The sequence below is a fragment of the Mobula hypostoma genome, chromosome 19 (genome assembly GCF_963921235.1).
Source record: "Mobula hypostoma chromosome 19, sMobHyp1.1, whole genome shotgun sequence".
Taxonomy (NCBI): Eukaryota; Metazoa; Chordata; class Chondrichthyes; order Myliobatiformes; family Myliobatidae; genus Mobula; species Mobula hypostoma.
The window spans coordinates 37662003-37688086 of record NC_086115.1 but is presented as its reverse complement, the minus strand read 5'-3'; the positions used below and the strand labels follow the sequence as shown (position 1 = coordinate 37688086).

The 26084-nt window shown below is 41.2% G+C and overlaps 1 protein-coding gene across 1 annotated transcript in view; it reads right to left on the bottom strand.

Annotated features, from left to right (window-relative positions):
• The window catches only part of LOC134358974 (myoferlin-like), a 272012-nt gene that overhangs the window by 140645 nt on the left and 105283 nt on the right, over positions 1 to 26084 (bottom strand). Inside the window, exons 25-32 of the mRNA XM_063071715.1 lie at positions 23563 to 23694; positions 21719 to 21882; positions 14160 to 14274; positions 13321 to 13423; positions 11648 to 11790; positions 11162 to 11335; positions 10807 to 10894; positions 1729 to 1806 (exon numbers count right to left, since the gene is read on the bottom strand). Of these exons, the coding sequence (XP_062927785.1) occupies positions 1729 to 1806; positions 10807 to 10894; positions 11162 to 11335; positions 11648 to 11790; positions 13321 to 13423; positions 14160 to 14274; positions 21719 to 21882; positions 23563 to 23694 (997 nt within the window). The remainder of the gene's footprint in view (positions 1 to 1728; positions 1807 to 10806; positions 10895 to 11161; positions 11336 to 11647; positions 11791 to 13320; positions 13424 to 14159; positions 14275 to 21718; positions 21883 to 23562; positions 23695 to 26084) is intronic.

Here is a 26084-nt window from a genome sequence, read left to right as displayed (position 1 = left end):
GGCTGATTGAGCGATCCTGCACTTTACTGTCTCCAAGGGAGTTTGGTGTGGCTTCGAACAGAGAGTGCAGCCTGGAGATAGGGTGCGAGCCCATGATTGACTCCATTTCCCTCCAATTAAAGCATCGAGCAAGATTGAAATCAACGAGGACGAGAGCGGAAAGCGAACAGGTGTTCTGCAACGTCTGCCTGTATTTGACTGGTCTCTCTCTTCCTCTCACTCGCTGTAGCCAGAGGAAGGTGCCGGTGTCTTGAGTAAGGTTTAATAGACACAATTCATGTTATATGTGTTTCAGGTTTCTAGTTAATCGTGTTTTTTTTTATTGCTATTTTGTGTGATTTTGATCAGGGTGGAGGGCCTCTGTGGCCTACAATCAGCAAGCAACACAGCGCTAAATTGAACAGAACTGAGCTACACTGAGCAATCCCGGACTGAATGACTCTGTGGTTTGAATTTTATATTCTGTGTTTTCCACTCATTTTTTGCCATTTCTGCAATTTGTTCTTTCCTTTTGCATATTTGCTGTTTAATTTTTGAGGGTTGATTCTTTGCTGTCTGTGGGAAGACAAATCTCAGGGTTGTATGTGGCATACGTACTTTGATAATAAACATAATGTGAATCTTTTGAATCTCATGTGCTATCAGTGTTTTCTGTCGTCTACCAAAAATAAACAGACCTTTGCCATAAAAACAGTTTTGGTACAGATCACCAATTAAAATTTCCCATCTTCCTTGAGCATGCTCACATGGCAAAAGGTAAAGAAATGGAGAGAATGAAGAACTGGTGTTGACTGCACAATATTTCTCAGGAACAAAATTTATGATTATGCGTCCACAGAAAATACAGCTGACTAGTAACTGCTGTCTTCCACTATTTATTACCAGATACTTAGACACAGCTCTGAGCATTTCACTCAGCACACGTGCATCGCATGTCACTGAACACTGAAACTTTATATGAACAAGTCAGTTTCTACCTGTTGATATTTATGGTTGTTTCTATCCCAGACATTAAAGAGTAGGCATCCTTGGGCTCTGACATTATCTGTAGCTCTTAAATCACCTTTATCTATAGAGCAGGTACTTGCTCAACATGACTATTTCCTGTACAAGCTCTTGTAACCCAATTCCAGTTATTGTTTAGGTCATCTCCGGGTCAATCTTCAAAAACTGACTGCCGAGTTCAAAGAACTTAACTCTTCTTTTGCCAACTACTTTTAGACACAGCAGATTTTTCTTTAAATGGGGAAGAGGATTTTTAAATTATGGAAGGATTAGGTGAATTAAAATTCACCTATTTTCTTAGAAATGTAATTTACTCAACCATAGAAAAACGCAATTTCAGAGAGCTGGAACAGGGACAACTACCATATTCAAAACCTGAAACATAAGTATTGGCTTCAAAACTAATTGTGTTATTATTTGAATGCACACTTTGGTAATGAATTATGTTTGATGGTAATTTGCAACTTGGGATGTTTTCTGCTCTATTAAAAGGCACATTTGTAAATATAAATATTACTGTTATCAGTGGGGCATTTGGTTCCAGCTTATGACCCTTGCTAGGAGAGCAATGGAAGAAAAGCAAATCAGCTTAGAAATTATGGAACACTGCTTTATTAGCCAAGGGGCAGTTTATTATTGTTTGGTTCACACATGCAGAATTTGAGAACAATTCCAATAGTTCAGTAAGTAAACTTGGTCAGATGGAATCTGACCGTTACATACCAGAAAAGCTGTCTTTGTCCATGGCAATTATTTTTCTAGCTTGAAAAATGTAGCAACGAAGGTGAAAAATTAAAGGCCCTGCAAAAGAACAATTAACAAAAAGGGTAAGAATAAGAACAAACGGGAGCTCATCAACTACAAAAGCTTCTGCTAAACATATACCACAATCCAAAATCCATCACCTCCCCCCCCCACACTTATGCAGATATTCTATTGACACCCAAGCACAAGCCAATCTTTTAGTTCTATTCCTGTTTGTCCTCAAAAAGACAGCAGCCTAATCTGCCATTTTCCTGCCTATTCATTTCAGTGATCAATTTACTGTTCCTTTTTCTTCATTCTTGTTAAGCTATATCATTAGAAAATGTCAATACACTCCCATATCAAATAAAAATACAACTCCTTTGCCTTAAGAAATGATCTACGTTATCAATAATCAAGGTCAATGGCCAGATTCTTCTACTTATAATCAATCTTCCCCAAAAAAGTTTATTTTCCGTCTATTAACTCTTCTTGTTGATATTTTACCTCCATGCAGTTTAGCCTTCGCTAACAACCTCTTTTATAGCATCTTATCAAATTCCTTCCAAGCATGGAGCATTAATTTCCTTGTCATAATCACTGCTTGATAAGGTTAACGATGAAAAGGCTGGTAGCACATTTGCTACTGAGTTCAACTCTCACTCTAGTTTCTTGAACACAAAATAAGACTGGACTAAATGGCTCAGGAAATGCATCTTTAGAAGGGCACTGTCAAAAGAATAAAATAAGACCCACACCGTAGGTGATATCAGATAGAACTGAAAGATTTCATAGCCCTTGTTTTCAAGGCTTCCAGAGAAATAACATTGCCCTCTGCTGAGAGATCAAAATATTGAAGATTTCAAGGGGCTCATTCAATTCAATTACAGTATCTCTTCCTTTTCACATTCTTACAAATCTTCAGGATTTTTGGTAAAACCATTCACTTTTTTGCTCATTAATTTCATTGTTTTATTCTTGAATTTTTTTTATTAATTTGCTGATCTTGAAAAGTTTGATTCTCAGATCTACCGCATGTTGTTGGCAAGCTGCTGTCCATACACAATCCTTGCCTAGATAACATTAACTTAACACGTTTTCCAATGGTGTACACTTGACAGAATGTGCTTTCAGCTTTATATTCAGAATTATTGCTTTAAGTATTTGCTGTTGGCCGTTACATCTTAATAAAATTTCCTCCAACTTAAGCTAAATAAGTTCATTAAATTTGTGCTCACTTTTACTAAATTCTTTAAAAGCATCACTTTGACAAGAAAGCCTTAAATATAACATTATTAACACAGTCACATAGCACAATAATAGATCTAAAATAGTCTTTTCCACTGTTCACTTCCTGACTTTTTTAAAAAAACAGAAAGTTGTCTAATTCATGCCATGGATTTACTTTCTAAACTAGTTCCTCTAGACTACTTGCCATATCAAGGTGAAAGCTTTCTGGAGTAATTAAATATCTGAACATCTGCAATTTTCCCTAATTTATATTCTGTCCAAAACAAATTACTGTTAGAGTCCTTAAACCTTGGTTTCTTCCCTACAGTTACTTCATTACTGCATCTATATGCATTCTACATCTGATCTTCTGGGCCAAGATCCTTGTTTCAGTTCCCTTTATCTACCCTTTGACAAAATAAAAATGGGCTGAAGATGTCCTGAATGGGAATCTTTTCAAATTAAACTTGCACTACTGCCCTCACAGTGTGTATATATACAGGGCCATGCAGCAAGTTAAACACCTCAAAAATCACCCAAGGCAAAAGTTTTCTTCAGCGTTTTTTTAAAATGAGATCTTACTTGTGAAAAGATATCATTGTTTCAAGGGCAAATAAAGAGAGGATGGAGATAGATGCCTTTCCACCATGTGCTTCTGACAAATCCAAATTAATCCGTGCAGGAAATGATATAAAAAGCTTAGAGCAGGAAGTGATATATACACTGTATAGGAGGGAAGTCATGTCCAAGATCAAGATTCTGTAGACCTTTGGCCAAATCTCCAGATGGAAAATGTCGCATGACCTCAGCACTGTTGGATGCGATCTTATGCAATCTGAGATTAGACTGCGCCAACATGTCCTGTGCTGTTTTCAGCATACTGACTAATTCTTCTGCACTAGAAATTGATTTAAGACCATTATCCACATAGAAATGCTAGTCTATGGGCCTCCATGCTTCAGTCCCAAATTCCTCACCTCCCTTGAAATTTGTCCTTTTAAATCCATAGATTGCCACAGCTCATGAGGGATAGTTTCCACATGAATTCTCATGCGGTGTTCCAGAATCTCAAAAAACATGATAAATTCTGCAGATTCTGAAATTCCAAAGCTACACATACAAAACACTGGAGGGACTAAGTAGGTCAGGAAGTGTGCATGGAAATCAAGAAATAGTCAACGCTTCGGGCCAAGACTCTTCTTCAGGACTTCGACAGTGATGATGTCAGAGACAGTTTTCTGACGGACCGGAGTTGAGTCTTCTTCAGTGGTAGGCAAGAGGAGGAGTGGAGTCTTATATAACCATATAACAATTACAGCACGGAAACAGGCCATCTCGGCCCTTCTAGTCCGTGCTGAACACTGAGTCTTCCTCAGTGGTAGGCAAGAGGAGGTGTTTGAGAGTTGCCGCCTGGCCTCGGCAAGGTAGAGGTCAGTCCACCACACTACCACAGCAATCCCTTTGTCTGCGGGTTTGATTCTGAGGTAAGGAGTGAAGAAGGTGAGACTGTTGATGTCTCATCATCAATTAGAGATGAAAAGATCCATTGCAGGCGGAGAACCAGCACAGGGTACTCAAGAGGATAAGGAGAGTTGGAGACAGGCGAAGAGATCATCAGTGTGGGGTAGCGAAGTAGGCTCAGCATTGTGGTGGGCACGAGTTCCTTAAGCATTTTGTGTGTTACTCCAGAATCTCGCTGTCCAGATAGTGGTCATGATAGAGGTAGTCTCAATGATCCTCTCTCACTCGGAAGCAATAGAAAATTTGTTCTATGTCGGCCATCACTGTGACGGACTTGGCTCTGAAGTACACAAGGACCCCAAGCAGACTGTTGTGGAGGCCTAGATCCCACAAAAGCACATTGTTCAGCGATGTGCCTTTGAACTGCACACTTGACAGTTCGTATTTGTGGAGGTTTCTGTGTGTGGTAAACACCGAAAATGGGCAACTACCAGTTTCCTTTGATGGGTTCTGGAGGCGGTGCTAAACCAGCATGTTTATTCCTGAAGAATCTCTCCACGAACTCTACGTAATGATCTTTCATTTCCGGCTTCCTTTTCAATGTATGACTGACTGAGGGCCTGATCTCTTGTTGTGGAAGGTGAGAAAAAAAGGGAAGCTACCCAACTATTTGGCTTGCCTTTGCTAAACTCTTAGTTTATGACATGAAGGAAAACCTGGTCTTCAATGAAAGGTGCCAGCTTATAATCATCTTCCAACTGACAAAAGGTCATCTTTCCCAAATCTGGTTGAGCAGGGCAAGTATGCCAGGGTGCTTGGTTTGCCAATCTACAATCTTCTCTTTCATACAGATTCTACTCTCACAATGTCTGAAATTACTTGGCGCCCATTGTTCGGGACATTAGCCTTAAAATGTGCTGACAGTGGGCTGAGGAGCACCATTGAGGCAGATTTCACTCATTATGATCCAACGCAGCTCCAATTATTGTGCATTGAGGTGCATCGTGCTGACCATTGAGCTGTTCACACATCTTATATGCACGGATGGTGTTTCTGCCAAGCAAGAGAAGAATAGAACTATAGAAACTACAGCACAGAAACAGGCCCTTTGGCCCTTCTTGGCTGTGCCGAACCATTTTCTGCCTAGTCCCACTGACCTGCACACGGACCATATCCCTCCATACACCTCCCATCCATGTATCTGTCCAATTTATTCTTAAATGTTAAAAAAGAACCCGCATTTACCACCTCGTCTGGCAGCTCATTCCATACTCCCACCACTCTCTGTGTGAAGAAGCCCCCACTAATGTTCCCTTTAAACTTTTCCCCCCTCACCCTTAACCCATGTCCTCTGGTTTTTTTCTCCCCTTGCCTCAGTGGAAAAAGCCTGCTTGCATTCACTCTATCTATACCCATCATAATTTTATATACCTCTATCAAATCTCCCCTCATTCTTCTACGCTCCAGGGAATAAAGTCCTAACCTATTCAACCTTTCTCTGTAACTGAGTTTCTCAAGTCCCGGCAACATCCTTGTAAACCTTCTCTGCACTCTTTCAACCTTATTTATATTCTTCCTGTAATTTGGTGACCAAAACTGAACACAATACTCCAGATTCGGCCTCACCAATGCCTTATACAACCTCATCATAACATTCCAGCTCTTATACTCAATACTTTGATTAATAAAGGCCAATGTACCAAAAGCTCTCTTTACGACCCTATCTACCTGTGACGACACTTTTAGGGAATTTTGTATCTGTATTCCCAGATCCCTCTGTTCCACTGCACTCCTCAGTGCCTTACCATTAACCCTGTATGTTCTACCTTGGTTTGTCCTTCCAACGTGTAATACCTCACACTTGTCAGTATTAAACTCCATCTGCCATTTTTCAGCCCATTTTTCCAGATGGTCCAAGTCCCTCTGCAGGCTCTGAAAACCTTCCTCACTGTCTACTACACCTCCAATCTTTGTATCATCAGCAAATTTGCTGATTCAATTTACCACATTATCATCCAGATCATTGATATAGATGACAAATAACAATGGACCCAGCACTGATCCCTGTGGCACACCACTAGTCACAGGCCTCCACTCAGAGAAGCAATTCTCTACCACCACTCTCTGGCTTCTTCCATCGAGCCAATGTCTAATCCAATTTACCACCTCTCCATGTATACCTAGCGACTGAATTTTCCTAACTAACCTCCCATGCGGGACCTTGTCAAAGGCCTTACTGAAGTCCATGTAGACAATATCCACTGCCTTCCCTTCATCCACTTTCCTGGTAACCTCCTCGAAAAACTCCAACAGATTGGTCAAACATGACCTACCACGCACAAAGCCATGTTGACTCTCCCTAATAAGCCCCTGTCTATCCAAATGCTTGTAGATTCTGTCTCTTAGTACTCCCTCCAATAACTTACCTACTACTGACGTTAAACTCACCGGCCTATAATTTCCCGGATTACTTTTCGATCCTTTTTTAAACAACGGAACAACATGAGCCACTCTCCAATCCTCCGGCACTTCACCTGTAGACAGCGACATTTTAAATATTTCTGCCAGGGCCCCCGCAATTTCAACACTAGTCTCCTTCAAGGTCCGAGGGAACACTCTGTCAGGTCCCAGGGATTTACCCACTTTAATTTTCCTCAAGACAGCAAGCACCTCCTCCTTTTCAATCTGTACAGTTTCCATTGTCTCACTACTTGATTCCCTCAATTCCATAGATTTCATGCCAGCTTCCTTAGTAAATACAGACGCAAAAAACCTATTTAAGATCTCCCCCCTTTCCTTTGGATCCGCACAAAGCCGACCACTCTGATCTTCAAGAGGACCAATTTTATCCCTTACAATCCTTTTGCTCTTAATATACTTGTAAAAGCTCTTTGGATTATCCTTCACTTTGACTGCCAAGGCAACCTCATGTCTTCTTTTAGCCCTCCTGATTTCTTTCTTAAGTATTTTCTTGCACTTCTTATACTCCTCAAGCACCTGATTTACCCCCTGTTTCCTATACATTTCATACAACTCCCTCTTCTTCTTTATCAGAGTTGCAATATCCCTTGAGAACCAAGGTTCCTTATTCCTATTCAATTTGCCTTTAATCCTGACAGGAACATACAAACTCTGCACTCTCAAAATTTCCCCTTTGAAGGCTTCCCACCTACCAATCACATCTTTGCCAGAGAACAATGTGTCCCAATCCACGCTTTTTAGATCCTTTCTCATTTCTTCAAATTTGGCCTTCTTCTAGTTCAGAACCTCAACCCTGGGACCAGATCTATCCTTGTCCATGATCAAATTGAAACTAATGGTGTTATGATCACTGGAACCAAAGTGCTCCCCTACACACACTTCTGTCACTTGCCCTAGCAACACACATCAAAGTTGCTGGTGAACGCAGCAGGCCAAGCAGCATCTATAGGAAGAGGCGCAGTCGACGTTTCAGGCCGAGACCCTTCGTCAGGACTAACTGAAGGAAGAGTGAGTAAGGGATTTGAAAGCTGGAGGGGGAGGGGGAGATGCAAAATGATAGGAGAAGACAGGAGGGGGAGGGATAGAGCCGAGAGCTGGACAGGTGATAGGCAAAAGGGGATACGAGAGGATCATGGGACAGGAGGTCCGGGAAGAAAGACAAGGGGGGGGGGTGACCCAGAGGATGGGCAAGAGGTATATTCAGAGGGACAGAGGGAGAAAAAGGAGAGTGAGAGAAAGAATGTGTGCATAAAAATGAGTAACAGATGGGGTACGAGGGGGAGGTGGGGCCTTAGCGGAAGTTAGAGACCAGCAACTTTGATGTGTGTTGCTTGAATTTCCAGCATCTGCAGAATTCCTGTTGTCACTTGCCCTAATTCGTTTCCTAACAGGAGATCCAATATTGCATCCCCTCTAGTTGGTCCCTCTATATATTGATTTAGAAAACTTTCCTGAACACATTTTACAAACTCTAAACCATCTAGACCCCTAACAGTATGGGAGTCCCAATCAATGTATGGAAAATTAAAATCCCCTACCACCACAACTTTATGTTTCCTGCAGTTGCCTGCTATGTCTCTGCAGATTTGCTCTTCCAAGTCTCGTAGACTATTGGGAGGTCTGTAATACAATCCCACTAATGTGGCCATACCTTTCCTGTTTCTCAGCTCCACCCATAAGGACTCAGTAGACAAGCCTTCTAATCTGTCCTGCCTGAGCACTGCTGTAATATTTTCCCTAACAAGCAATGCTACTCCCCCACCTTTCATTCCTCTGCCTCGATCACATCTGAAACATCGGAACCCTGGAATATTAAGCTGCCAGTCCTGCCCCTCCTGTAGCCAAGTTTCACTAATTGCTACAACATCATAATTCCACGTGTCAATCCACGCCCTCAGCTCATCCGCTTTCCCCGCAATACTCCTAGCATTGAAATGTATACACCTCAGAAGATTTTTACCACCACTCACAACCTTTCTATCAGCGGATTTGCTTAAACTTTCAACATCATTTATTTTCACCCCAGCCACACTGTCAGCTCTGGCACTCTGGTTCCCATCCCCCTGCAAATCTAGTTTAAAGCCTCCCCAATAGCACTAACAAACCTCCCTGAAAGGATATTGGTCCCCCTGTGGTTCAAGTGTAATCCGTCTCTCTTGTACAGGTCCCACCTGCCCCAGAAGAGCTCCCAATGATCCTGAAATCTGAAACCCTGCCCCCTACACCAGTTCCTCAGCCACTTGTTCCTCCTCCAGAGCATCCTATTCTTACCCTCACTGGCACCTCAGAAGAGTTTGGGGAGAGGGTGGAATCTTGCCAGCTATGGCCTTAAGATATGAGTAACCACATGCAGCTTCAGAAGTTGGGATTTCATCCCTGTTGTTGGGAATGTGGTCACACTCACTGAGGGTTGGCAAAGGTCAGTGGACCCCCCTTCCTACTTATGCCATGACAAATCTACTGGCTCTACTTCCAAAAGCTTCTGATGTTCCAGAACACATCTTTAGAGCGTACGTGGAAAGAGAACTTTGAATACTGAAGATGGCAAAGGATGTTGACTTTGCCAATGACACATTGTTTTGATCACTTAACATCGCATACGACTTTATTTTTTGCTCAGGATGTCCTTTCGGGCAGACGTTGACTGGACAAATTTTAGAGCAGGATTTGCCTTGGAAGCCTTTCCTGCATATCTCAGTGTATGAGAAAGTAACTACATCTAATAGATGCTCAGCTAGCTCCCTGCTGTGTATGTGCTGAAATCAGTAGTAGCCCAACGTGCTGATCCTGATGTGCTGGTGGTCACTGTCATACCCAGTGCAGTGTATGATAGCTTTAGTCTTTTGCTTACTGCCTGTTAATGTGCAACACTTGAAATTATTTATTGCTCCTTTGGAAAGCGTCTATGGTCTGCAAGCGATTTTTCTCTGAATCCTCTGCATTTCCTCAAGGAGCGATTATGGACCAGGCATTGTCTATCAGGGTTCATAGTAGATTTCTGTTCTAGTTTTACTGACGCAATAGGTGTTTTAGGTTTCCGTGCTTTTGCTGGAGACCTCTCTTTGAATGAGGTGTTGCCAGAAATTGAGTGTGTAAAACTAGGGTCATTTCACATTTCTGTGTGGCAGCAATATCAAACCATTTATTTCATATTCAGCCACAAATCTGGTTGTGAATATTTTTTTTAAGAACTGTTGATCCCTGCTGCCTCTACTGTTGTAATTAAACTCAATGACAATTCTCAAAACTCACTACAGTATTTGGATGAGAGCTAATTCTGTATTCTGGTCTGCAGATTGCTCATTTCCCCAGTGAAAATTACTTTGATCTGCAACCACCAGACCCAGCCCCTCAACTCCCCCCAGACAATTATTCAATTGCCTTGGAGGTTACCCAGTAACACTGGGGCAAATTTGCCTCAGACAAGCATTACTCTTATGATATGCATGCACGACCTTAGCCAATAAAACTATCAAAACCACCTCCTTCACAACTACTGTCAATCTTACAACATTTCAAGCAATATATTCCTGAAGTTTTGGAGAATAACTACTTGAGTCGTAATCACTACCGAAAAACTGATAATTCCTATCAACCCAAGCAAAAAAATTGGAATAGCACTAAAATACAAACTTTTATCCCTTATCCACTGGGGCAAACACAGTAGCTTTAACATGTTGCTACAAACTGGGAAGACAGCAAGATGGATTGCTGGGCAATGATTCATTGGCCTCGGGGGAGAAGTGAAAAAATACACTAACGTCTGAATAATTTGTTAAGCATTAGTTTTCAGTGATTAATTTCACAGGAAGAGACCAGCCTGCACTCCCCTTGGCAGACCATACCTCTATGGCAGGGCTTTCAGAAGTGTAAGATTTTACTTACGCTCGAACACACAGGAGATCATAGGAGCACTTGATCCAAATATAGAGTCTGTTGATGATTTGTCACCATTCTCACCAGAAGATGGAGCCTTTAAAATGAACAAAAACACAAGTGACAGGCTTATTTTCCTCACAACCCCACTTTATGACTACAATCATAAAAGGGAGCAGTGAAATTTTAATATTAAATTTAAAATAACAATGCAAAAGTCAGAGATTATTTTAATAAGAACTCCACAATTTAATCCTCTTACTGAGGACAAGCTACCTATCCAATAAGCAGTAACAGAAGCAGACAGATTTTGTAGACAGAGGTGGTCGTACCTGGTTTGAAAGTTTATTGGTAATGTACTTACAAGAGCACCTTCCAATTTGAAGATTGCAGCAGCCCCTAATTTCCCAGCTGGTGCCATTTCTCTTCTCCATCTTCTGCGTCTGTAAGTGTCTGATTTCCGCTGCTTTATGTGAAACTTCCAGCCAATCAGTGACGCGTATTCCCATCCTTCTGAATCCTGGTCAGGTGATGGGCCCTGGAAGTTTGCAGCAAGTCCCAGCCAAAAGAAAAATACTGTACATCAGCTACAGGTAGTGATAGCTTATTTCTATACTGCTGATAAATGGTTGATTCCTGCTTCAAAATATTTGATATTATTGAAATATTACAATGTACCGCAGGTAGAAATTCTGCACGGACCAGAGACTATATCAATGCAGATAATGTAAAAAGATTTTTTAAAAGAAATTTTTCACGATTTTAGGATCTTACTCAAGCTTTAGCAAAACAGGGAGCTTTGGCATTGCTCCGCTTGTGAACTTCAAATAGTTTTAGTGCTACAACACACCTTGCTTGACAGCACATTTGACTGTGTGTCCCTTTTGCGTCTTCTCACCCAGCGCCTGCGCCTCTGGGTGTGATACATTTTTTCTGTTGAAACCCAGGACCTGGGTTTTTCATCTGGGGGAATGGTTATTCCATATTCCCAACCTGCAATGCGTGGAAAAGATAAAAATAAAGAAAAAGATCGTAGTGCAAATACAAAATTCATCAAACTCTTTATAAAACCATGAAGCAGTAACCATTTACACAAGCCACACACACCAGGAAACAGATCTATTAAAACACTGGAAAATCCAATGAAGAGTAGTATTGAGCTAAAGGAAACTGCCGAATATGTATCTCACTCTTTCCAACAGAGTATGATAAGCAGATTTCATTATAAAATTCATCACAAGCTAAATCAAAGAATCAAATTTTGTCACAGTAGGAAATACCACAATATCCTGCAATTTCTGTTACCCTTCATAAGGTGAACTTTAAAAAAAACTATTCTAATATCTAGAAGGCTCTACAAAATAGTTGTTCAATTGCACTTTTTTTTTAAACAAAAGGAATCACAGAAAGAAGTGCAAACAGCACATACAAAATGCTGGAGGAACTCGCCAGGTCAGGCAGCATTTACGGAAATGAATAAACAGTCGAGGTATCAGCAACAGTTATTATCATTCAACCAGCAGGCTTTTGAACCAGAGGGGATAGCTTCACTTGCCCCATCACTGAAATGTCCCCACAATCTATGGACTCACATTCAAGGACTCTTCATCTCATGTTCTTGATATTGCTTATATATTTATTATTATTATTTTTTTTCCTTTTGTATCTGCACAGTGGTTGTTTTTCTGTCCTGTTGGGTGTGGTCTTTCACTGTGTATGCCCACAAGAAAACAAATGTTAGGGAAGTACATGGTGACATATACAGTACAGGGCAAAAGCCTTAGCCACATATACATAGCTAGGGTGTCTAAGACTCTTGCACAGTACTGTAATTTTATGTATTGCACTGTACTGCTGCTGCAAAAAAAAACAAATTTCATGACATGTGAGTGATGATAAGCCCGATTTTGATACGGGTCTCTAATGTAGACTGAGAGTGGGAGGTGACAGGGAGAGGGGAATCATGGTTGGGAAAATAGGAGGGGAGTGGGAAGCATCAGAGACACATTCTATAAAGAACAAAAAAACAATTGTTTGGAATCTAATGACCTTTCCTGGTGTCTCAGGCCTGGGTGCGTCTGCACCTCCTCCAAGCCCCCCTGCACCTGGCACTCCTTCTCTGCCACCTATCCCACACTCCTCCCATGGCACTCCACCCACACCAATTCCACCTCCTTCACTCCCGCCAGATTTACAAAGGCGTTCTCCGCTTCACGTTAGCAAATACAGAACCATGCAAAAGTCTTCAGACACCCTGGCTATAGATATGTGACCAAGACATTTGCACGATACTGAATTTGATAATAAATTTACTTTGAACTTTCCTCCAGTATTTTGTGTGTGTTGCCTTGGTTGGATCTATACAAATCATTTTTTAAACTACAATTTCACCAACTACAAATTAACTGAAATAGGAGGAAATTGCAAAAAGTACCTGGTACAATAAACTAATGAAATATCTGCTATCTTCCTCACTCTCTATGCAAACATAAATAATTAATCTAACACTAGATTATAAATTACCCTGCTCATCTACAGCTCGATTGACATCATATTCCCATTCATCCATCCATTTCCAGCCAGCTGGTGGGTCAATCTCTTCTCTTGATGAACTCTTTTCTCCATTCTATTAATCAAAATTAAAAGCAATATTTGAGGATTAGTGAATGAATCAGGATTTGAAACAGCTTTAGTTTGATAAATTGGAGCGGACTTCAAATGAACAATGTATTCATCACTTGCAAACAATTCAAAGCAACCATAACGCCAGAAAAAGATTTGCAGGTATTACACCGGGCACCAATAAGTGCTTCAGTAGTTCTGAACAGGCACTTCAGAATCCAGTTTGCAAGTGGTCAAACTGCAGGAAGCATCTGTGGTATTAAGACAAGTCAAGGAATGTAATCCGAATGAAAGAAAGCTTTCAAGTTATAGCTACAAAATATTAGTATTATTCATATAAGTATCTCATCCAGCCCGTTGACACTGTCCAGGGCAGCTCAGTATATTGTATGGCTAAAATAATGCGTGTATCTTGCATTATATTTTCAAATCATCAAGTTGAAAATTTCATGGGATTTGAGTCATTAAAATTACACAAGTGACACAGAAACCAAATGAACTTTTTTTGCACAGTTTTTGCACGTTGGAATTTGCACCCTGCTGGAACTTGAGTCAAACCAGTAGAATTTCCAAGCATCCTACATTATAATGAAGACTCAAATTTGAACTCTGAATGATTAATGAGCTTAATTTTAAGACAATAAATGTTACTAAATATTATTTGATTATGACTGGAGAGCACACTATGAAGAGCAGCTCTCAGACTCTATTAATTGGAAAATCAATATTATAATACAAACCACATCAGTATAAGGCTCCTTTGCTAGTTTCCATTCAGCTCCAGGATAGCGAGAGTTATTTTCGTAAACTTCATCAATAAATTCTGTGTGACCAGCATCAGCTTCTGTTAGCAAGCTGTTAACAAAAGTAAACCAAGCTATATTATGGCTGATACTGTATGAAATGCAAATGGTCTCCCCTTTTACTTTCCCCCTCACTGGGTTTGCCTATTAATTCCATTATTGGGTTTAAATCCCCTAGTTAATTAATTCTATTGTGGCATAGAATTACCCTTTTTTAAAAAAAAATTTCAAACAGATAATTCACCCTGGCAAAAGGGGTTAAAATCAGTAAGAGCCAAGTAATGGAAAATATTTTAACTCTCTCACATTTGGGGTTGGTAAAAATCAGTGCTACACAAGAGTTTGAAGGCTACCACTGTCATTGCAGGAAGGAAGTGCAAATTTGCCAAAATGTAATTGCTCCAGAAAAAAAAAACAAAACAAATTAAAACAAAATATTGAAGAAAGCTTTGCCTCAGCACCTTATGCTGGGTGGGAGTTTCGCCTTTCAGCCCACTGTTAGACAGCAGATGAGCCTCTTGGGGAACCACTTTATTAGGTACGGGAGAGGAGCCTGGTGTTTCCTTCCGCTACTGTGGCTCATCCTCTTTAAGGTTTAAATTGTTATGCATTTGCAGATGCTCTAATGCACAGTACCGCTGTAATCTGTGGTTATTAGTGTTAATGTCGCCTTCCTTAGCTTGAACCACTTTGGCCATTCTCTCCTATTAACAAGGCATTCTTGCCCACAGAACTGCCATTCACTGGATGTTTTTTAAAAATTTTTAATCACCATTCTCTGCAAACTCCAGAGACTGTTTTGCGTGAAAATCCCAGGAGATCAGAAGTTTCTGAGATACTCAAACCACCCCATCTGGCACCAACAATCATTCCACGGTCAAAGTCCAATAATCACATTGCTTCCCAGTCTGATGCTGGGTTTAAACAACAACTGAACCCCTTGACCATATCTGCACGCTTTCATGCGTTTCAGTTGCTGCCATATGATTAGCTGATTAGATATTTGCCTTAATGTGTTGTACGTGTGTACCTAATAAAGTGGCCACTGACTGCATAACCAAAAAGCAGCCCTAGTCTTCGGGAAACGCTGTCTGGGAAATTTCCGGTAGCCCAGAAATAACAACTTACCATGATTATGTCTAATCAGTAGTAACTTTTATATCCATAGTCTTGCTACCCAACTTTTCCATTAGTTTCAGTTTTGTTGAATGAGGAATTTTAACTTTGCATTAATTAATGCAACTTTAATCGCAATAATCAGATTTGTTTTTAAAAAAAAGGATAGTCAATTAAGAACGATTTGCCCATAAAATATTCCCGCTGGATTTTCTTTATTATTCCACACTTGTAAAAGTGACTTAACTTTTGACCCCATCATTCCCTAGCAATTGCCCCAACATTGAAAATCAAGTTGACAGTTTTAAGCCGCTGAGTTTATTTTTTGATTCCTCTTGCTTTCAGACGCACTGCTAAATCTGGGGAGGATATCATTAAATGTGCCAAGCTGACCTGGATATCTTGAAAGAGGGAGATAAATGGAAACGATTACACAGAAGTGACAAGAGAAGTACCAGTGGCTCTTGCTGTAGTGCATCTTGTTGTTTGCTGCCACCAGCTGGCAGTACACTGGTATCAACAGTAGTTTCAATCTACACACAACTCCAACACTGGCCAACAAAGCCCAGTTAGTGAGTGCCCTCCTCTGGTCAGAAATTAAGTGCAGTCACAGGAAGTGGAAAATGTCAAAGCCCAAGTGGAGTTTGTTGTCAGACGTACAAGTACCTGTATGCACAAGTGCAGTGAAAGCCTTACTCACAGCAACATCACAGGCACATTGATAGTGGACTTCAGGAAGGGGAAGCCGGAAGAAAACACACACACACACACACACACAGGGAAAGGCAGAGCAGCTTTAAGCTCCTGAGCATTAATATCTCAGGGGATCTATTCTGGGCCCAACAGTTTGATGCAATCACAAAGAAGTCATGCCATTTTCTACAATTCATGATGAGTTTGAGGAAATTTAGTTTGTCGCCGAAGACTCTAGCAAATTTCTACAGAAGGACTGTGGTGAGTATTCTGTCTGGTCTGGAGGCTCAGACAGACGGGATCGAGAAAAGCTCTGGATGGCTGTGGACTCTGCCAACTCCCAACACACTCGCAAGCATTCCACCATTGAGGACATCGCCAAAAGGCAGCATCCATCATTAAGAACCCTCACCATGTGGGACATGCCCTCTTCTTATTGCTACCATCAGGGAAGAGGTACAGCAGCTTGAAGATGCACACCCTATGATTCAGGAACAGCTTCTTCCCCTCCACCATCAGATTTCTGAACCATCCATGAACACTACACTATTCCTCTTTACACTGTTTATTTTAGTTTTTAATTCTAACTTATAGTATTATCTCTTCCACCATACTGTTGTCACAATGAATTTCATGATCAACCCAATTCTGATATTGCATTATATAAGCAATATTCACTACAGCAACAAATTTTCTCTGCCAATTGTGTTTTGTTTAAAAAAAAGCCCATTTTAGTGCAAGGAGACCAAAGTTGGCCATAGAGTTACTGAGCTGTAGTGACGAGGGTCAGGCCAGCTGGTTGAAGAACTGAGTGGATGAAGGAAAGGAGCTGTTCTGGAACTTGATGGTGTGGGACTTCAGGCCGATGGTAGCTGCGAGGAAATGGCAGTGGTGGGATCTTTGACAACAGCACTTCAGGCAGTGCCTCCTGCAGGTAATGCTGATGGCAGAGAGGGATATGCCCATGATGTATTGGGCTGAATCCACTCCCCTATATTCCTGTGCATTTGAATTGCTGTACCATACCATGATGTAAATCAACACTGCTTTTCAACTGCACATCTGTAGAGGGTAGATAGAGTGCTTGATGACGTTGAACCTCCTTAACCTTTTAAAACACTGGCACACTTTCTTTATGTTTGCTTCTGTGCGCTGAGTGAAGGACACGTTAGATAGTTTAACATGCAGGAACTCAAAGCTGCTGACACTTTTTACTGTCGATCCCCCAGTGTAAACTAGTGCATCTTCACCCTTCTCCTGAAGTCAACAGACAGCTCTTCAGATTCACTGACCATGAGCAAGAAATGGCAGAGCTTAACCACAGAGTCACATACGTATATAGCAGACAGAAAGAACATCACAGTGTCCTGGCGCAATAATCACTGATCATTTAGGGGCGAAGGATGGGAAACAAAACAAAGACCAAGGGTTCAACATAATTTCTCCAGAGATGGTAGTGGTATCAGGCAACTAACGGGGCTGAAGCCCCACAAATCCCCAGGCCAGAAGGTTTGTATCCGGCCATGGCTATTGAGATTGTGAAAGCTTAAAAAAAAATCCTTAGTTTTTTGGAAGTACCAGAGTCACAGAATACTGAAGCGCAGGAACAGGTCCTTCAGCCCATTTAGCCTCGTGCTAGCTTTCTGCACCTGGAACGTGGCCCTCCTTACCCCTCTAATCTATGTATCCATCCAAACTTCTCTTGTGTTACAGCTGAAGTCACATCTACCACTTCTGCTGGCAACTCATCTGACACTTGCAACATTCTCTGAATGAAGAAGATCCCCTTTCAGATGCTCCTTAAATATGTCACCTTTCATCCTAAACCACTACAAGAAATTTTTTCCAGCATGCCCACAAGAAAATGAATCTCAGAGTTGTGTATGGTGACATTTATGTACTTTGATAATAAATTTATTCTGAACTTTGAAATTTAAACACATGACCTCTAGTGACAGTCTCACCCAAACTGAGAGGAAAAGCCTGTACATGTTCACCCCATTGACACCTCTCACAATTTGGTCTATCTTGGTAAGATCTCTTCTCATTTTTCTGTGCTCCAGGTAATAAAGTCCTAAAGTATTCAACCTTTCCCTGTAACTCATGTCCTCAAGTCCCAGCACCAACCTTGTAAAGTTTCCCCACACCCCTTCAAGCTTATTGATACCTTTCCTGTAGGCTGGTGACCAGAACTGCACGCAATACTCCAAATTTGGGCTCAACATCTTATACAACTTCCTGCACTCAAGGTCTTTGATTTATGAAGCCCAATGTGCCAAAACCTCTTTGCGGCCTTATCTACCTGTGATGCCACTTGCGAGGAATTAGGGATCTAATTGCGAGGATTCCCAGGTCCCTTTGCTCAAACCCACACCTTGGAGCTCCATCATTCGCTTTCTATTTCTTACTCTGGTCTGAGGATTGGAAAACTGGCGATATGAAATCCTCATTCAAAGTATGAGGGAAAAAGTGGGCAACTCTAGGTAGTTTAGCCTAACAATGGTCAATTCTAACAATAGTTAACTCATAGCAGCACAATTAGGGAATCATAATCTGAACAAGCATAATCAGTATGGCTTCAGGAAGGGGGTTGGGAATCACAACTGATAAACTTAAGAGTTTAAGAAATTTTTAGCCAGTGTATATAGATGTATTTCAAATCCAGAACACATTCTACAATGTGCCTCATACAAGTCACAAGGTAGGATCTCCTGATGCGAATACAATATTAGCATGAAGAGAGTATTGGCTCACAGGCGGTAAGCAACAAATGGAGAGAAGGGCTCATTTTTCAAGTTGCTAACCCATGACTATTGAGATGCCGGAGGAGCCGATTCTGGAAAGGCAACTGATCACATTTTGTCTTACTGACTTGGAGAAAGGAAGATTTGGCACAGTCAGCATGCTTGTGGATGACAGAAAGAAAATAGGAAAGCTGGAGAATCGAGCAGGATACTAACAGATCACAAACAAGTTAAACGAACAGGCAAAGAATTGCCAAATGGTGCATAATGTGGAAAAAAAATCCCAAAAGTACTCAGTTTGGGTGCAAGAATAGTATTCGTGAAATAGAGGGAAAATCCACAGAAAGCAGCAGAATAAATGATTTGGGGCTTATTGCGCATGGAATTTGACGTCAGCACACCAGTCCAGCAGATAATATGCAAAGCTACTGGAACCATGGTCCTAATTTCAAGGGTGGGCACTGGAATTTAGAAGTAGTGAAGCCTTTCTACTGGTTCCTTAAGGTTGTCACAGCTGGGGGTGGTAATGAGGACAAGCTCCCACTACCTATTAAATGCTCCCAATAGCGTGCGCCTCAGATAGCCTCTGACAACCAAGTCCAGCTGCTGGCCTTCATGTGTGGCTTAGTTATGAAGCCTGGTGGAAACGTTTCTACTGACAGGAGAAGGGATAAAGGCAGGTTTACTGGCGGTTTAAAACCAGTCGCTTCAGGCAGACGGGGTTTGCCAGCTGTGGTTGGCAGCTCACCTAGAAGGAAAACTCTGATCACAAACTTCTGCTGCCTTGCGGCTATACCCACTTATAGGGAAGGCTTTGGGGGTAAACCGAGAGGGGAAAAAAATCCAGAGCTGGAGTCCCTAAGCCAGTCCTACAATGAGTTCAATGCTGACTGGCAACTCCTGCGATGCTGCTGGTGCCAGACTGTATTGGTTTCTGCCGTTCCTTTGGGTTCATCAGATGCGTGGAGAGGGGCAGCTTGATATATGGGCAACAACTTGCTCTCCATATTGTACTGCCTTAGACACAACATCCATGGTAGAACCTGATCAACGGAGGCCTCAGAAGCCTTACTCCAGTGGGCAAAGCACCAGCAAGACCACACCTAGAATATAGAAAGAAATTTGGTCCCCTTATTTCAAGATACTTAATTGGAGGCAGAACAGGGAAGGGTCAATCGTATAATATCAGCTATGGAGGAAATGCCCCATAAGGCAATGTCGCTGGAGTTAAGGAGAATATTGTTTCTTTAGAAGACAAGATTTCTAGGGGACAAGCCATAGTTAATACTGAAAGTATCCTTCATCACATGAGAATCCAGAACTAGAGGGCATAGTTGCAGAAAAAACAAAATTCAGAAAGGACTCAAGTCAGGTAACGGAAATTCCTGGCATCCAGCAGTTCTGAGCTTCGTTAAACTATTCATGACGAAGTTTAAAGCACAAAAATATTTGGAAAAATATTATAAAGTTTGGAAAATACCATTAATGTAGCATGTGAAACAAATTAAAACATTTAATTATAATTCACTCTAACATCTGTTTTCTATGCCCCAGATAGATTGCCAAGTTTGCTCCCATTTAAAGGCAACTTTGACTCCACTTAAAAGGACATTTGTGACTAAACAATCTGAGCCATGTGCAGGTTACATTGTCATCGCAAGTTATTTTCCCCAATTTTGTCAAAGGATGTAAATAGTGCAGTTTGCAGAAAGCTATTTGGAACAACTTCTTACAACCTTGCATTTCAGAGATTAAATCCTAAAATTGTGTTTCATGCTGAAATTACAGTGAAAGCATTTGGCCATCAATACGAGTGGAAGATAAAGCAAAACTAAAGGTCACACATGATTAGTTCTGGGCTGTAAATACCAGAGAGAACCAGAATAGAAGACGAGGAACCTGCAAATGTGGTACATTTGGATTTTCATAAAGCTTTCAATAAAGTTCCCCACAGGAGGCTAATCATTAAGGTTAGCACATTTTAAATTGGCGAGGGGCAGAGGTGTGGATTCAGTTGCTTGTCAGATCAAGCAAACAGCAGGAATGAATGGATTATTCTGCGGTTGGAAGCCTGCAACTAACAAGATCCTGGGGGAATCTGGTGCTTCAGCTCAAGCTTTTCTGCAATTTATATACTGTATCAACAATTTAGCTGATGCGTCTACACTTCAGGTTTGCCACAATACTAAACAAGGTGGGAATGGAAGTGTGGAGGAGAATGTTAACGACTAGGGGAGACACAGAACATAGAACGCTAAAGCACAGGCCCTTCAACCCACGATACTGTGCCGACATTTTAACGGACTCCAAGATCAATCTAGCCCTCCCCTCCTACATAGCCCCCCATTTTTCTACTATCCACGTGCCTACCTAAACTGCATGTTTAAGAATCCATATGTGTTACATAACGGTGGAAAGTGAGTACTTGGAGGGGTGTGGCTCATTAAGGACAAGTGTGAACTTTGACACGGATTCTGAAGACAGTGTGCAGTGACTAATTGATGGATTGAGCAAGTCAGTGAAGCGAGGAATGTGTGACGACACTTGCGAGTTGCCCCCAGCGCATCCTTGGTTGTTAATCAAGTGACACGTTTCAACATACATGCGAGAAATAGATCTGACTCTCATTTTAGGGAGCTTTTCTAATAAAAGCTGTCACAGGCACGATAGGCCGAACAGCTTCCTACAGCACTAATCATTCCACATTCTTGAACAAATACAAAATTTTGCTGAGAGTGCAAACAGACATCCTGCTTTTGTTTGAGGAAATGATTAAAGATTACCTACCTTGAATATTTAAATATATCATACACAGAGGGATCATTTGTTCAGAGAATGCAGGTGGAGGGCAAAACATTTCAACTTTTCTGCAAATTATTGCTATATTTCAACTACATTACATTCAATAGCTTTGAAGTTAATTTAAATTGATAAAAGTCTGACCTTCTTTCCGGATCAACAAACCAGTCACCTTTCCACTCCCAGCCTTTTGGGGGCATAAAGTTCTCTTTCTTCAGTTTTATTTTACCAGTCACATCGGAAAACTTGTGGCGTCCCACAAGTCCACTGGTGCCCCATTTGCCCAGTATCTGCATTTGGTTTTCATACTGCATGCATACACAAGAGAGAACAAATCAGGCCTTAAAGGCACAGATACGTAGTGACTCAATGTTGTACAAATTTAGTGTACATTTGAGGCATTCGGTGTGGGCGACAATCATTCACCGAGAGGAATTAAAATTAAACATTTTTAACATTAAAGATGTTACTTCATAACCAGTAGTACATGTTAACCAAAAAAATTGAACTTCAGAAATATTAAAATTGATGACCAAAATGTATTAAGGATAGCATCTGAAGGAACCAGACCACTACAAATCTGCTTTTTAATTCTTCTTCCTTCTACTGTGAAGAAGCATCTTAGTTAGTCCCATCAGTGTCAAAAACATGTTGAAAACCACATTTCGCAAGGGAGGAAAGACATTAGCAATAACAGCATAACCACAGCACTTTGATCAAGATATCATAAATCACATTATTTACTAACATACTAAAAAGGCCAAATTTGAAAGTTGGAGGCGTCACCGAGAGATACCTGCCAAGGCCTTCCTGAATCACCTGTTTCACTTTTCAATGGAAGTACTTTGAGTTCCATTAAGACTTCAGATCACCACAAGCACCAATTTCTGCATCTAGACAGATGAGATTTGCATGGTCTTCATTAACTTGACCAGGGCCTTCAACAGTCAATCAAAAGTCTTTGTGGAAAGTCATGCCAAAGTTCATCTGACCAAACAAATTTCACTGTTGCAAGAAGTTTAGATGACTGCCTTCAATGCACAGTATATTTACCCGAGACACTTGTTATTCACCCTGGCGGCTAAGAAAATAAATTTAAATGTCTGCCATAGAACAATTGAATCCAATAATCCATCTGTCATGTGGTTATTTGAGTTATTGTCGCCTTCCTGTCAGCTTGAGCAGGTCTGGCCATTCTTCTCTGACCCCTCTCATTAACAAGGCATTTTACCCACAGAACTGCGGCTCATTGAAAGTATTTTGTTTTTTTTTGCACCACTCTCTACAAATTCTAAAGACTGTTGTGCATGAAAATTCCAGGAGATCAGCAGTTTCTATGATACTCAAGTCACCCTGTCTGGCACCAGCAATCATTCCACAGTCAAGGTCACTTCGCTCACATTTCTTCCCTATTCTGATGTTTGGTCTGAATAGCAACTGAACCTTTTGACCTGATTTTGTGCATTGAACTGCTGCCACATGATTGGCTGATTAGATATTTGCATTAGTGATGTGTCCAGGTGCACCTAATAATGTGGCCACTGAGCGTATAAGTATTATAATCTGGCTCTCCTGCAAACTTTTGTCCCTTTGCTTCACCATTTAGTGCTGACTCAAGTGTTGCTTTAACACCACATTCCTGTCCACCAGCAATTCAGTCTCTTACATCATCTAAATATCCACTACAAATATTCAAAGACTCACAACCTTGTAGAAACTACTCCCATCCCCTCTTGGCTCATCCTGGCCTGAAATGCCGACTGATTTTTTAAAATGACTCTCTGTCCTCCCACAAGCAGAATTATCTTTTCCATATCCACCCTGTCAAATCTGTCTCTGAATCTATCCAGTTCAAGTCACCTCTCATCATAAAACAACTGTGAACTGCAACACTAATTTGTCTTCCTGTCTGCAGAATGATCCTGACCTGTTGCGAATCTCTGGCTTTCTGGTTTTACAAGCAAAATTCAAATGTGCTTCTCGCTTACCAATTCTGAAAATACACTGAAAGTTCCTTCAGCAAAGCTGTTGAATTTATTCTCCAGAGCTGAAAGGCCAAGCCAAAAGCGAACACGCAGCTGAGTTGGTACTTTATAATTTTTGCTTTTGTCTTTTATGTACTAGCAGAGAGAACAGAAGGATTAGACCAAATATTCTTCAGTGAAATCAGACATTCAGAATCACAAATAACCAAGTCTAAAGGTTAAGTCCTCTTTAAGTTGTATCAGTGTACAAAAATCAATCTGATGACCAGTACATTATGTGTTATGGTAGCAAATCAAAGAAATTAGATGTAACCCTTTCGGACAGAAACAATCACAGTCATTTACAATAAACTTGTAATATAATACAGACTGCAGGTAATACAAGATTTCGATTGATGCAAGTGGAATCAAACTGTGAAGAGGTAGAACAAGCATGTTTAATGCAAGTGACAAAAGGATGAATTTCTATCCATTGGTTTTGCCAAACCAAACTGTTCTGTTAGGCAACAGGCTATCAGTAGCCTTGAATCCAAAGCCCACCCATTCATCAGCATCACTTCAGCCTTGCAGTCATTTGCAATATCCTCCCTGTAATTAGACTGTAGAACCTTTATCCTTCTTTCCTGTAAACACACTGATAAGGTAGAGTGTTAATGTTCTCAACTGCACCGCCCATCCTTGAACATGGCATCTGGGAAGCTACTCCTTCCTGGAATAACATCTGCAGCCACAGAAACAACCATCAGCTCCCAACCTATTAAATCCTTGAGAAATGTTGCTTTGTTGTTTCTGTACAGCCAGCAAGTATTGTTGTCTTGTTTGCCGGGTAATGCTGAATGCTCATTGGTGAATAATGCCAAAGACTACTTTTCATTGCTCTTAAATTGATAAGGCTAAAGCTGTCGATCGATGGAAAGCACACTTGACTCTTGATTAGCTACTGTTTTTGAACAGCCATCAACCACCAAACCCTATAGATGCTTTTACTGTATAGACACAAGAGACTGCAGATACTGGAAAATGGAGCAACAAACAAGATGGTGGATGAACTCTACAGGTCAGGCAGCATCCATGGAGGGGAATGGACAGTTGATGTTTCAGATCAAGGCCTGGGTGGGGGGTGGGGTTAGGCAATATAAAGAGGTATAGGGAAGGGTGGAGAAAGAGATGGCAAGCAATAGGTAGATCCAGGTGAGTGAGGGAGACAGTGGAAGGAGGGCAGAATGGAACTAGCAACAGAAGCTGGGATGTGATAGGTGGAGGCAACAAAGGGATGGAAAATGAAGAAATTTGTAGGAGTGTAAGGGTTGGAGGGCAGATTGGCGCAGTGAGGGAAGGGGAATCAGTGGAAGGTGTGTGTGAGTGTTATTAATAAAGTATTTAGTTGTATTCTTCATTTTGTTTGCCACAAGTTGTTGCTGGGCTTCACCACGTCACCTTTAACCGGAAACCATTGACGCTTGGATGATTTATATATTGGACCAGGTGGATTGAGATCTGTTGCCCTCACCCTTCCAGGCAGAGCAACATTGAATAGTACGACACAATTTGGCCCTTCAGCCCATGATGCGGTGCTGACTTTTAACCTACTTCATGGTTTCTCTCACCCTTCCCTTCCAAATAGACAATAACTTCGCCAATTTCACCAACATCTTCCTTACTGTTTCATACTCCACTGAAACTACAGGGAAGTACCTTCCTTTTTACCTCTTTCTTTCCCATCATTCATGGACCCATTCACTTGCACTTCTCCAAGTTTACTATTTGCATTCACAGCTCACAATTTGATCAAATGCAGACTAGCTAATCGTGTTTTGGAACATCTCCATTCAGTCTGCAAGAGCAATCCCAAGCTTCCGGTCACCAATTCTCTGTCCCACTCCTTCTTTGACCAACCGCCTACATTGCCTCAAATGAATGCAAACAAGGTTTGGCACTTCATCTTTAATCCAAGTATGTGGAAGCCCTTCAGATGCAATGCTGAAATTCATAACATTGGGCAACTACTTTTCTCCATTGATGCAGTTCTACCTGCTCTTTAAATTGCTTTGAAAGTTTTGTCACCATGAAATATTTTAAAGCAACTGTCACCTTGTTATTTGTTCTGAACCTTAATCTATCCTCTCCACTTACCGCCCCCCCGCCAACCTTAAACATTTATTTTCACCCTTTTCCAAATCCAATTAAGGGTCTTTAACCTGAAGTATTGATTTAGTGTCTCTCCTTGTGGGTGCAACTTGTCCTACTGTGTACTGGTATTTTGTGTTTCTTTGACAGTTGGGTCAGTAAATGGTCCTTCCAGTTTTGTTCTCTCAAGTGTTCGGAGATTTTGACTTTGTTCTTTAGCCAATTTGGATTTGCCTTTGCAAATTTTGCCTGGACCAAGGGTTCTCAACTTGGGGTCCATGGACCACTTGGATAATGGTACAGGTCCATGGCATAAAAAAGTTGGGAACCCCTGTCTGTCTGGAAGACAAAATGCATCACCTACTCAACAGTCCTGGCCAATAATATCATGAACGGTT